The following is a 12,383-nucleotide window of genomic DNA, read 5'->3' as shown; positions in this document are numbered from 1 at the left end:
GTCCCCGTGTGCCCTGCGATTGGCTGGCAACCAGTTCAGGGTGTCCCCTGCCCACTGCCCAGAGATGGGCTCCAGCCCCCCCGCGACCCCAATAAGGATAAGCGGTACCGCTAATGAGATGAGAGATAAGATGAGAATATATCCGGTACCAGTTTTAAGCCCTAAATTTAAAATTTAGTCATGCATTATTACTGTAGTTGTTTTTGTATTTTTGCGGTATTTCTGTAGTCAAATTCTGAATTTAATTATGGTAATTATTCATTTGCCTGTCCCTCATAAATGGACACTTTTTTTTATATATTTATGTCTCTAATGACCAAGCATAGTACCTATAATCTGTAGTCTGTGCAGCCTTTTGAGACTCTTTGTGATTAAGGGCTATACAAATAAACATGACTTGACTTGGCATGACTACCTAATTGGTTTTGTATGGTGCATTTTTATTAAATTTTAGTATGAATACGCAGGATGTTCAATAAAAGATGTATTTTCCATCTTACCCATTTGTCTTGTGATTATTATCATTTGCCAAATAATTAAATACAGTTTCATACTAAATCTGAACAAATATATAATAATTATCAAATTATTCCACTTATCGTTTCAATGGTCGGTGACCGGTCGACTCTAAAATAGTCATTAGTTTCAGCCCTGGTGGGAAACAAGGGTTCCTGCTCGCCAAATATACAGTGAAAGATGAATTTAACCAAACTTTTGCGCTTATAACCAATCAGTGTGTTTGTTTTTCTATAACTTGGCACGCAGATTGACATGAAATTTTGTGTTAAACGTTAGGATAGCGAACAGATTGTGTTGATATTTGCACGTCCGTCTAACACGTCCGGGTTCAATTCCAGCTGCCGACCTCCTTGTTTAGAGTTTGCATGTACTTCCCGTGCCTTCGGGTCCTTCGGTTTCCTTTCACATGACCAAAACATGGCTTGACTTGGATTCAGGACAGCGTTCCTTGTTAACGGTCAGAAAATGAACTAATGTGATTTTAGGTGTGATGTTGTGAGGACATCTAAATATTCCACTTGACTACACATTGGATTTACGCTCAATATTATTATTAATTTTGTTGTTATTGTAAATGCTACAATTGTTTTTATTATTATTGTTGTTATCATTTTAGAAAAAGTACCAACGCGTTAAATGCCACCCGCTATGTGATATTGTCAAACAATGAAGCGGTCAGTGGTACAGAAAAGGTTGCGGACCACTGCATTAGCTCACCCGTTCCCCACCAGATCAGCACCAGGTGCCACTCTCTTGTCAGCCGGGCACACAATTTTGAAGTCAGGGCATTCTCTTTCGTCAGAGTTGTCGTCACAATCGTTCTGTTTGTTGCATGTCAGTGTCGTGTTGAGGCAGCGCCCTAAAAAAAAGGGCAGGGATCACGCAAGGAGTAATCTGGATTCAAGCTTGCAATTGTTTCAATGTATTTTTTTTATTTATTTCAGAGCCATTTTGACTGTTGTGAATTAAAGGAAGTATGTGTGTTATTTTGCACCTCCTTTTGGAAAAGAAACTTCATTTGTGAAAAAACAAAACCAGATTACATTAACTCATATAAATATGCATTTTAAAAAGCCTTGTAGTATGAGAAATTTCCATTTGTTTCACATATCTTGAGTCTCAGGTAGAGGAGCTGACATGATTGTCCGCCATCATGCTGCTACGGGTACCTCCAAAAAAAACAAAACCTTGCGAAGGAATATGTAAATCATGATGAAATCATGGATGTATAGATGTTTGTGTGCATGGAGGGATGACTCATGAATGGATGATGGATTGATTCATTGATACATAGATGTATGACTGAATGGATGGATGGATGGATAGATGGATGGATGGAATCCTCGATGGGTGAATGGATGGATCACATATGGATGGATTGTGGATGGATGGATGGGTGAAATCATGAGAAAATCATGGATGTATAGATGACTCATGGATGGATGATGAGTTTAATCACAGATGGATGGTTGGATTGAATCATTGATGCACAGATGTATGGATGGATAGATATATGGATGGATGGATGGATGAATGGATGGATGAAATCATGAGAAAATCATGGATGTATAGATGACTCATGGATGGATGATGAGTTTAATCGCAGATGGCTGGTTGGATTGAATCATTGTTGCTCAGATGTATGGATGGATAGATGGACAGATGGATGGATGAATGGATGGATGTATGGAATAATGGATGGATGAATGGATGGATGGTTTTGCAGATGTCACCACAAAGGATTGTGTAATTGTACATCCTGCAGCTCGTGACGCCTGCATCTACAGTAGTCGGGATGGGGCATTTATTTTTCCGCGAAGCACCTTTGCCATACCATTGTCACATTTGAAGTTTTCTCCACAGTCAACCGGTGCCATCTTGCACTCCGTGGCAGGATAACATGGCCTTTCCTCCGTCAGTTCCACGCTGCATGCCATACCTCCAAACTGGGATGGAGTCTGGATAGCTCTGGTTCGAAACTAGGGCATCGGCAGCAAAACAAATGACTATTTCCACAAAGTTCACCTTCGTTGGAGAAAGACTGAGTTCTGAAAAATAAATGGATTTTTGGTGGGAACATTGTGTCTTGCCTGTTTTTTAACACATGGCGAGCACTCGGACCAGGGCCCAAAATCTGTCAGCAGGCAATTTATGGGGCAGGCCTGCATATTACAAGCCTTCCTGTCTTGTGCCTCGCACAGTTGATGACAACTGCTCTTCCAGTAGTAATCGTCATATTGAATCGTCCTGTCAAACCCGTACAATACAAAAGACATGTCAACACAACATTGTTTTCTTCCTTTTGTGCTTCTTGCCTGTATCTGGTTTGTGTGCCATGGTTACACGTCCGGGTACAGGCGGACCACGAACCCCAGGGGTATCGATTGCAAAAACAGGCCAGACCAATCGATGTCAGACTGAAGAGATGGAGCAGCAGGAACAAAGTTGTCGAAAAATCCATTAGGAAGCTTGCAAGAGTCTGAAGGACCTGAAGGGAAATTTGATTTCCTTAAAGAGACTGTGTTTATTTTGGGCCTCCTCGTGGCAAAAAAACACTCATTAAAAAGCCAAATGCTACAAAGCGCAGGAAGAAAAAAAACTACAGAGACTCAAAGTGACCAAACCACACTATTTTTCTTATTTTTTTGCCTGTTCTTTTACGGGCAGCTTCCGAGAGTTAAGCCTGATGTAACGTAAAATAATTAAAAATGTATTGACCTAGGAGTATTTTTAAAAAATGCAAGTATATATGACAGGTCATGTAATTTTGCGCATTATTCAAATCGATATTGTTTTTTTTAATCAATAAAGTTATTTGTTTTAACATTATGTGGTGCTAAATAATACACAATTGCCTTTTAACACAACATACTTGTAGCATTAAGAATCGAACAACCCAATATAATTGCAATACATATTAATTACAATAAACCATTTTCCCTCGCAAACACTTGTTTATTACGAATAACCAACTAATTAAATAATCAATAATAATACAAAAAGTCACAAATCTTATTTTGTATTTGTATTTTGAATTTTGCTTAAACAAAACCTACATGTAGTATTACGATTCTAATGACATAGCGACTATAATAGCACTATTTATGAATGACCTTTTTTGCATGCAAATAGCTATTTATTACACATTTACTAAAAACTAATCAATCGTCCTTCAACAATAAACAAATTCTAAATGACATCTGAAATTTTTATTTAGCAAAAGTTACATGTAGCATTAAGATTCTGATAACAAATTGAATATAATTGCACTATTTATCAATGAATTGACCATTTTCCAATGCAACAGACTATTTTTTACACATTTAAAACAAATTATTATTGTCGTAATAAAATTAATAAGGTAAAAAAAATAATTATTTGAGCTTTGCTTTAACAAAAGCTAATTGTCGCAATACAAATCGAACAAAAACTGACTATACAAGAACTCTATAATAACTTCAATTACTATTTAGTCATGCACCACTTGTCTTTTTTATTACACATTTGATACTCATTAATTACTGGATAACAGGAATGATCGTATCCCAAAACATTTATTTTAAAATTTGCTCTAACAGTAACTAATTTTAGCAATACAATTTTAAAAACAAACTATGTATAATATATAGTAACTACAATCAACCATGGTCGCCTTTTCTGCAAATATATATAGTCAATACACCTTAAATACTGGTTAACACAAATGATCATGTCCCAATATTTTTATTATCAATAATTGATTAATTGATTATTATCAATCAGTTAGCAACCTACCACTTTTATTTTTATGATACATTTAATATACGTTAATTACTTAATTAATTACAGGCTCGGTAGCCTAGATGGTAGGGCGCCTGCCCCGAGACTGGGAGGTCGCTGGTTCAAGCCTCGGCCGAGTCATACCTAAGACTTACAACATTGGTACTCATTGCTTCCCTGCTTGGCGCTCAGCATTAAGGGTTGGAATTGGGGGGTTTGGTCACCTAATGACTCCCAAAACAGCAGTTGGGTCTAAAATGGCGGCGCCCTGTTTGGCTGCGGCTGCATCGGCTCGCTGCAGTTGTACGGGTCAGGTGTATCGACATTTCGTTCTATGTGCATGGTTACAAAGAATGACAATAAAAGTAAATTCTATTCTATTCTATTCTACTTGTTAAAATACCATCGAACAACAAACTGACTACTAAAGCTCAACATAATTACTTCAATTAACCATGCACCACATGTCTTTTTTTTTTTTTTTTTTTACAAATTTGAGAAACATCAAGTAATTAACTTGATAATTGTCCCGAATCTTTTATTTAGAAATTTACTTTAACAACAGCTCATTGTATCTATAAGAGTCGATCCATTTAGCCATTCAACCATTTAGCCATGTATTAATTCTCTTGTGTTATACACATTTATACACTTTGATTACGGTAGTTGTTGAAAAATGACCATGTCCCATAACTTTTGCTTTGAAATTTTCCTTAACAACAGCTAATTGTAGCAATAACGATCAGACGACAAACTGACAGCATTTGCACTTTTTGGTTATTTTAACCAACCATTTAACCAGGAACCTCTAATCTTGTTTACACATTTAGTAGTCAAGTCGTGTTTATTCGTACAGCCCTTCACGTTATAACACATTAATTACTTGTTAATAACACAATTATCAAGTCCGAAATATTCTAAATTTGAAATTTGCCTTAGCAGTGGGTAATTGAAGCAACAAGAATCAGTAACAAAACATTTGGTATCATTAAATAATTGTAATCAACCAATTCAGCCATGTACAAATGCAATAATCGTTTATAACACAATGAACGCAGTCTTTAAAGAAACATAAGGGAAAATAAATGCAGAAATAAGAATATTATTATAAACTGAACGTAGCTACCATATTACAGCAATGCTACACAATAGAGAAAAGTGCTATCCCAGCCTGACTCACCACAATGTGTTGCCTTCTTAGTAAGTGTTGAGCTTGTCTGCATTGCAGGCAGAGAAAAAGCTCGACTGAAATTTGTGTTGACAGATATTTATACACAAAAGCTTCATGTGGAATTCCTCCAAGGTTCCAGCTGCTTCTGGAGCAACTCAGTTCACCTTTTTGGAAAACAACATTCTGAACGTGCAAACATAAACATTTGTCTTTCCAAATTACGGGAAGTAAAATGGAGGAGTTCCCCATCTGCAAGATGAGCTCCAGATGTGTGCTGTTCTATTCTGACACTTTTCAGGTTTTATGAGCGAGATAATTTTTCCCCTCTTTCTTGCACAATATTGTGAAATATTTTTTTTTCCTAATATACACAAGTTGTGATCGCATCATTTAATTTTCTTTAGTTTTAAAAAGGTTTCCCCTTTCATTAATTGTTGATTTTCAATATTCTGATATATATTGCCCCATACACTAAAAGGCAAACCCCCAAAAGTGATGAGTTTTCATAGATAAGGGACCAAAATACAAGGCGAATGGAATTAGAACTTCAGTAAGGGCTAAGGTTGCACTAAACATTAAAAAAGTTCAGTATATGTGCATTGATTCTTCAGTTTAAGTATTTTACCGATTACAATTGCATAACATTGGATGAGAATTGAACCCAGATCCCAGCGGGAAGCTACTAGATCATGTCCACTAGTTCCCTAAAGATACAGAAGACACATGAAAAGGCACTAGGTTTTATCTCATCATCAAACTTTGGAACAAATTACAGGAGGAGGTCAAACAATGTCTAAGTATTCACCTGTTCAAATCCAGATACAAAGAATCAATATTGTCAAAGTACAAAAAGGAATGGTCCGAATGATAGTCAAGGATTAGAACTATTATAGACCAATGGGTGGTTTACGCCATAAATCACCCTTGTTATCATTATTAGTAATATTATAATTATTGTGATCATACCTGTTTTTAACTGATGTTACCGCTATTGTTTTTATTGTCATTATTACTGGTGTCTCAATGACATTTAGAGATAAGCAGCATCAAAAAGTTAATAGGTAAAACTAATAATTGTTCTGGTATCATTATAACTATTGTGATTATTATTATTATTATTATAACTTATGTGACTATTACTGTTAATATTAGTCCTAGTGGTAGTATTATTTGTATCCAAATAATGTTAGTGAGGAGCCTTATATAGTCAATAGATAGGTCAAGTGTCATGATGACTGATCAATTTCACCTGTGCCCGCACGTTTGGCGTCAGCCACTGCTGGCTTCCTGATTGGTTTCCCGTCCTACTTAAGCTCTGGCCTTTCACTCGCCCGTTGTCAGTCCGTCAGCGAACCTCTGTGTCTACAAGGCAAGCATTTGGACTCTGACTCACGTCAGTCCCGCTTTTTTTATCTGTTTTCCACCTGTTTTCCACCCGTCCTTTCCTGATTTCCCCGTTTGTCTCCGGCTACGACCTGTTTTTTGACCCCGACCACGTTCTGATCTCCCATCCCGGCCTACGACTCGTTTTTTTGATCCCAATCCGATTGCTCTTTTGTCTCGGCTATCGATCTGTTTTTCCGTCCATGACACTAAGATCCACTTCCGCATTTGGAACATGTTCCAATTCTGTGAGCGGCTAGTCTCCCGCGTCCAGCGAGCACCGGATCGCGGGCGCTGCTTTTCCGCTTTATCTTAATAAACTTGTGGTTAACGTTACGCATCTGGGTCCTAATTCCGTTCTGGTCGTGACATCAAGTTAATAATCAGGCTTCTTGTCATTATAACGATTGTCGAGACTATTATTTTTGTTCTTGTTACTGTTATTATTGTCATCAACTATGCCAAATATTGTCATTGTCATATTGCTGTCACCAATAAATGATAGAAAATCATTACAATCTAGATCTATATTTATAAACAAACCAATAAGGTGAATAAATACATTGGTGATGATGGTGAAAACTAAACAAAAATAAAAGAGATAACTTTTAATAAGAACACAAAACAGAAATGACTGCACATATGTTCGTTAGACAGACAAGTGAGAGTTTTGATACTGGAGGTATCTGGCTCAAGCTCCCCTACCTTGTCTTTTTAATGCAAAAATTAGGACACTCAAGAATGGTGGTCCTGCTGCCTGGGGGAGGACCCCCTAAGTCAGCAGATCCAAAGACACTTTGTACGATGGGAAACACACACCACAGAACAGTCAGTTGTCACCATGAGCACCAATGGGAATTATTATTTTAATAGATACTCTTATTACATAGTATGCTGAGAATGGATGTAGACAGCAATGATAATGATGATGACGGTGAAAGTGGTAGTGATGATGATAACGATGATGACGGAGTGACTGTGCATCCACAAAACTTATGTAAATATGTACAGTGGCTTGCAAAACTATTTGGCCCCCTTGAACTTTGTGACCTTTGGCCAGATTTCAAACATCAAGATATAAAACTGTAATTTCTTGTGAAGAATCAACAATAAGTGGGACACAATCATGAAATGGAACACACTTTAATGGATATTTTAAACTTTTTTAACTAATGAAAAACGAAAAAGTGGGTGTGCAAAATTATTCGGCCCCTTTACTTTCAGCGTAAACTCGGTCCAGAAGTTCAGCGAGGATCTCTGAAGGATTCAATGTTGATCTAAATGACTAACGACGATAAATGGAATCATTCATAGACGACAGCGCCAGGGCAACTATATAGCAGAGATAAGTGCCAGATAGCATCACAAACATATATTTTTGTGTTGTTGTCAATGATTGTTGCCGCGGTAGCTGACCAGATTGCATTGGCTTTTCATTGTTCCTTGAGCATTAAAGGAAGCTTCTGTGATGATCCAGAAAGGGAACAGAAGCGTTTTTAATCGATAACTTCCATTGCTGTACAATTTGGATTGGTTAAAAATTTGGTTTAACTATTGTGTGTGCATTGTAATGATTAAATAAAGTACTGTCAAGCCCCTTGTTTTGCCCCTGTTGTATATTTTATGAGTAATGTTTTCAAAAAAATAAATTAATTTATCTCAAAGAGCATCATAATTATGTCCAGATGTCACCACAGTGTTTTGTAATTAGAGTACAACAATAAGTGGGACACAATCATGAAGTGGAACACACTTTAATGGATATTTTAAACTTTTTTAACTAATGAAAAACGAAAAAGTGGGTGTGCAAAATTATTCGGCCCCTTTACTTTCAGTGTAAACTCGGTCCAGAAGTTCAGCGAGGATCTCTGAATGATTCAATGTTGATCTAAATGACTAACGACGATAAATGGAATCCAACTGTGTGTAATCAAGTCTCCGTAAAAATGCACCTGCATTGTGATAGTCTCAGAGGTCTGTTTAAAGCGCAGTGAGCATTATGAAGAACGAGGAAAACACCAGGCAGGTCCAAGAAACTGTTTGAAGCTGGATTTGGATACAAAAAGATTTCCCAAGCTTTAAACATCCCAAGGAGCACTGTGCCAGCAATAATATTGAAATGGAAGGAATATCAGACCACTGCAAATCTACCAAGATTGGGCTGTACCCCTAAACTTTCAGCTCAAGCAAGGAGAAAACTGATAAGAGATGCATCCAAGAGGCCCATGATCACTCTGGATCAACTGCAGAGGTCTACAGCTGAGGTGGGAGAATCTGTCCATAGGAAAACAATCAGTCGTAGACTGCACAAATCTGGCCTTTATGGAAGAGTGGCAAGAAGGAAGCCATTTCCTAAATATATCCATAAAGGCCCGGTCACACAGCCTTTCACGGGCGTATCGAGGCTGAATCACGGCCAGAAATTTCTGCACGTGAAGCAGATGCTGTTGGACGTTTTTGAGATCGCGATACAGACGAAATACAGCCGTGCTTTACACGCGGTAAGAAATTCACACGCGGTTGGCCGCGCGAAAAAGTTTTGCGCTGCTCAAAACTTTAGACCACGGGTAACTGCGGGCGGCACAGCGATGCAGCCGCGGTTAGGGGCCGGTCACACAGCCGTTTGCGGCTGAATCACGGCTAAAATTTTGTGGTTTTTTTTTGCCCATGGTTGCCCGCGATGGAAAATGCGCAAAATTGGCCAACCCGCTGTTCATCGGTGGTATGCCCGCAAAACAGACGCCGGCGACTGTTCCGCTTCCTCATCGCGTCATTTCTGCGTCATTTTCTCGTGTGGACCACGGGTATAAAAGCTCCCGAGCCGGTGTTGCCCAAATCCGACCCCTACGCAATACCCCCACACCCCCATCCCCTCGCGTGAACGCGCATTCTGCTGCGATCGCTTTTGTTGGAAGCATGCATAGACGTTGGTGACTTTTTCATCCGCGTTAACAAACGCATTTTGTAGAATACGATCGCACTTTATTGTTTAAATAAACGCGTTATATAGACTAGGATCTCCCAATTGTTATAATTAGCTCGCTTTATTGTTTTAATAAGCGTTTTATATAGAATACGATCGCTTTTGTTGGAAGCGCAGCAGAATGTGCGTTCACGCGAGGGGGGGAGGATTTACCGTTCGATTACGTTCACAACAAAAACAAAGACAGAATGGTTTAAGTTGTATTACATTCCCAACAAATGCAAGACGAAGTGGTTTTGGTTATATGTTCGCCATTACATTCCCTAAAAGTGAGATAAAACGAGGTAAAAGTGGTTGTAGTAGCGAGGGGATGCAAATCTCGGCAGGGATGCATTTCTCGGATAACACCGGGCTGTAGAAATCATAACCGCTCAAGACACAGTCCCGTGAAGATCAAGATTTCAAGCTATGGCATCATTTTTATTTTATTATCTTGAAAAGAAATGTCAAGAAATAAAAAATGGATTAAGACGAGGTCATTACGCTGACGGGGATCCATGTTCACCCCCTTGACGTCTCGAGCACAACTGACGTGTGCTCGGCAAATCGCGCTGTATATTCGCGGAGAAAGGCGTTTGACTGTCACACGCGTAACACGCTAATTTCACGTAATAACAGCGCGATACAGGCGCAGAACATGCTATTACCATGCTCCACCCACGATTACCCGCTGAAATTTCCCGTCCTACCCATGTGCAACCACGCCCTGGCCACGGCCAGAGCACGTCGTTCCGCGTCATTTCCGCGTCATTACCTCGTGTTGACCTCGTGTGCGGCACGCGGTTTAACACGTGCTCAAACTTTTGAGCAGCTCAAAACTTTTTCGCGCGGCCAACCGCGTGTGAATTCCCGACCGCGAGTAAAGCACTGCTGTATCTCGTCTGTATGGCGATCTCAAAGCGTCCAACAGCGTCTGCTTCACAGGCAGAAATTTCTGGCCGTGATTCAGCCGCAAATGTCTGTGTGACCGGCCCCTTACCAGCGATAAGGACGCGGAACAGTCGCCGTAAGGACGCGGAACAGTTGCCGGCCAATTTTGCACATTTTCCACCGTCGTCAACCACGGGCAAAAAAAAAAAAAAAAAATCGCAAAATTTTACCCGCGATACAGACGCAAAAGGCTGTGTGACTGGGCCTTAAAAAGTGTTGTTTGAAGTTTTGCCACAAGCCTGGGTTTCCTCCGGGCTCCCTCGTTAACTCCCACATTCCAAAATCAGGTTAATTGGCCGGTTTGAATTGTCCCTAGGTGTGAATGAGCGAGTGAGTTATCTGTCTCTGTGTGCCCTGCGACTGGCTGGCAACCAGTTCAGGGTGTCCCCTACCCACTGCCCGAAGATAGCTGGGATGGGCTCCAGCACCCCTGAGACCCAACTGAGGATAAGCGGTGCAGATAATGGATGGATGGATAAAAGCAACCAAAAAAATCTGAAGAGGCTTTTTAGTCAACCAAGCTGAAAAGGCTGCTTTTTGAAAAAGTGACGGAATTCCAAACATCATGAACTTATTTGAGTGAGAGGAGCTACACGATGAAGGCATTGAACTGCTCAATTCTGCACAAACATAGAACAAAACACACCCGGGGACACACAGATGACGGGCAAAAAGTGCAAGTTGACTAAAATGATTGATAATGGACCTTGTTGTGACGCATTTTTTTTTCTTTTCCTGGCATTTCGGCTCCAGCTAGCACCTTTCTGCCCTCTGTCATAACAGACTCATATAATTTGTGCTGTTCTGTGTTCATTTTACTGTTTCAGAAAAGAAGAGCTGTGGTGGGCTCAACAAACGTAAAATTTGGGAGGGGGGAATTCCCTAGGTGGTAAAACTCACCTCATCTGTTGCGCTGAATGTGGCCAAATAGCCGACAAAGGAATGAATGCACGAGTAAGGTTAGATACTGCAAGTGACAAATTCATGTTAAAACTTTTCTCATCCAGCCATCCCAAACTCGACCTTGACATGACCTTCAGGAAATCTCCAGTTCTTCCCGATTATTCTCTCCGACATTGCCCCCCTCCATTTGATATGCCCCCCACCCCCAAAGGCTTAAATCTAGCAACAGCCCTACTTCACATGTCAGGGGTACGTGTAGCACAATATTTGAAGCACTTCTCATTTGGTTGAAAAAAATGTTATATTCTTATTTTGCCACTAGACCTAATCCTTAACTGCCACGAACCAGAACAGGAAACGGAAAGCACAACCCACTCACGTAACATTACTCACAGTTTATTGGGGACAAGAGGAATGAGTGCACACTCGATCCGGGGATCGTTGGTCACGGAAGTAGATTGATCGGAACGAGGAAGTGGTCAAGATCAAACAGATTGGGGCGGAGACAAAACAGGAGCTAAACACAGGCAAAAAAAAAACGGAGATTCACAGGGCTTGGGAAAACGGGGATTCACAGGGCTTGGCAAAACAAGAGCAAAAAAACACAAGCAAAAACGGGGATTCTCAGGGCTTGGCATAACAAGAGCAAAAACACAGGCAAAAACAAGGATTCACATGCTTGACATATCACAACAGAGTTTAGCAGGAGTTTTGCAGACGCTCCGACACCAGGCG

The 12,383-nt window shown here is 39.9% G+C and overlaps 1 protein-coding gene across 1 annotated transcript in view; it reads right to left on the bottom strand.

Annotated features, from left to right (window-relative positions):
* The window catches only part of c6.2 (complement component 6, duplicate 2), a 21,397-nt gene extending 15,832 nt beyond the window's left edge, over positions 1-5,565 (bottom strand). Inside the window, exons 1-5 of the mRNA XM_088356181.1 lie at positions 5,459-5,565; positions 2,835-3,007; positions 2,610-2,766; positions 2,354-2,498; positions 1,237-1,378 (exon numbers count right to left, since the gene is read on the bottom strand). Coding sequence (XP_088212307.1) covers positions 1,237-1,378; positions 2,354-2,498; positions 2,610-2,766; positions 2,835-2,980 — 590 coding nt within the window. The 5' untranslated portion in view covers positions 2,981-3,007; positions 5,459-5,565. The remainder of the gene's footprint in view (positions 1-1,236; positions 1,379-2,353; positions 2,499-2,609; positions 2,767-2,834; positions 3,008-5,458) is intronic.
* Positions 5,566-12,383: the final 6,818 nt, after the last annotated feature.

The sequence above is a fragment of the Urocampus carinirostris genome, chromosome 16, assembly GCF_059441175.1.
Source record: "Urocampus carinirostris isolate Australia breed hairy pipefish chromosome 16, RoL_Ucar_1.0, whole genome shotgun sequence".
NCBI lineage: Eukaryota > Metazoa > Chordata > Actinopteri > Syngnathiformes > Syngnathidae > Urocampus > Urocampus carinirostris.
This window is presented reverse-complemented; position numbering and strand designations above follow the sequence as displayed.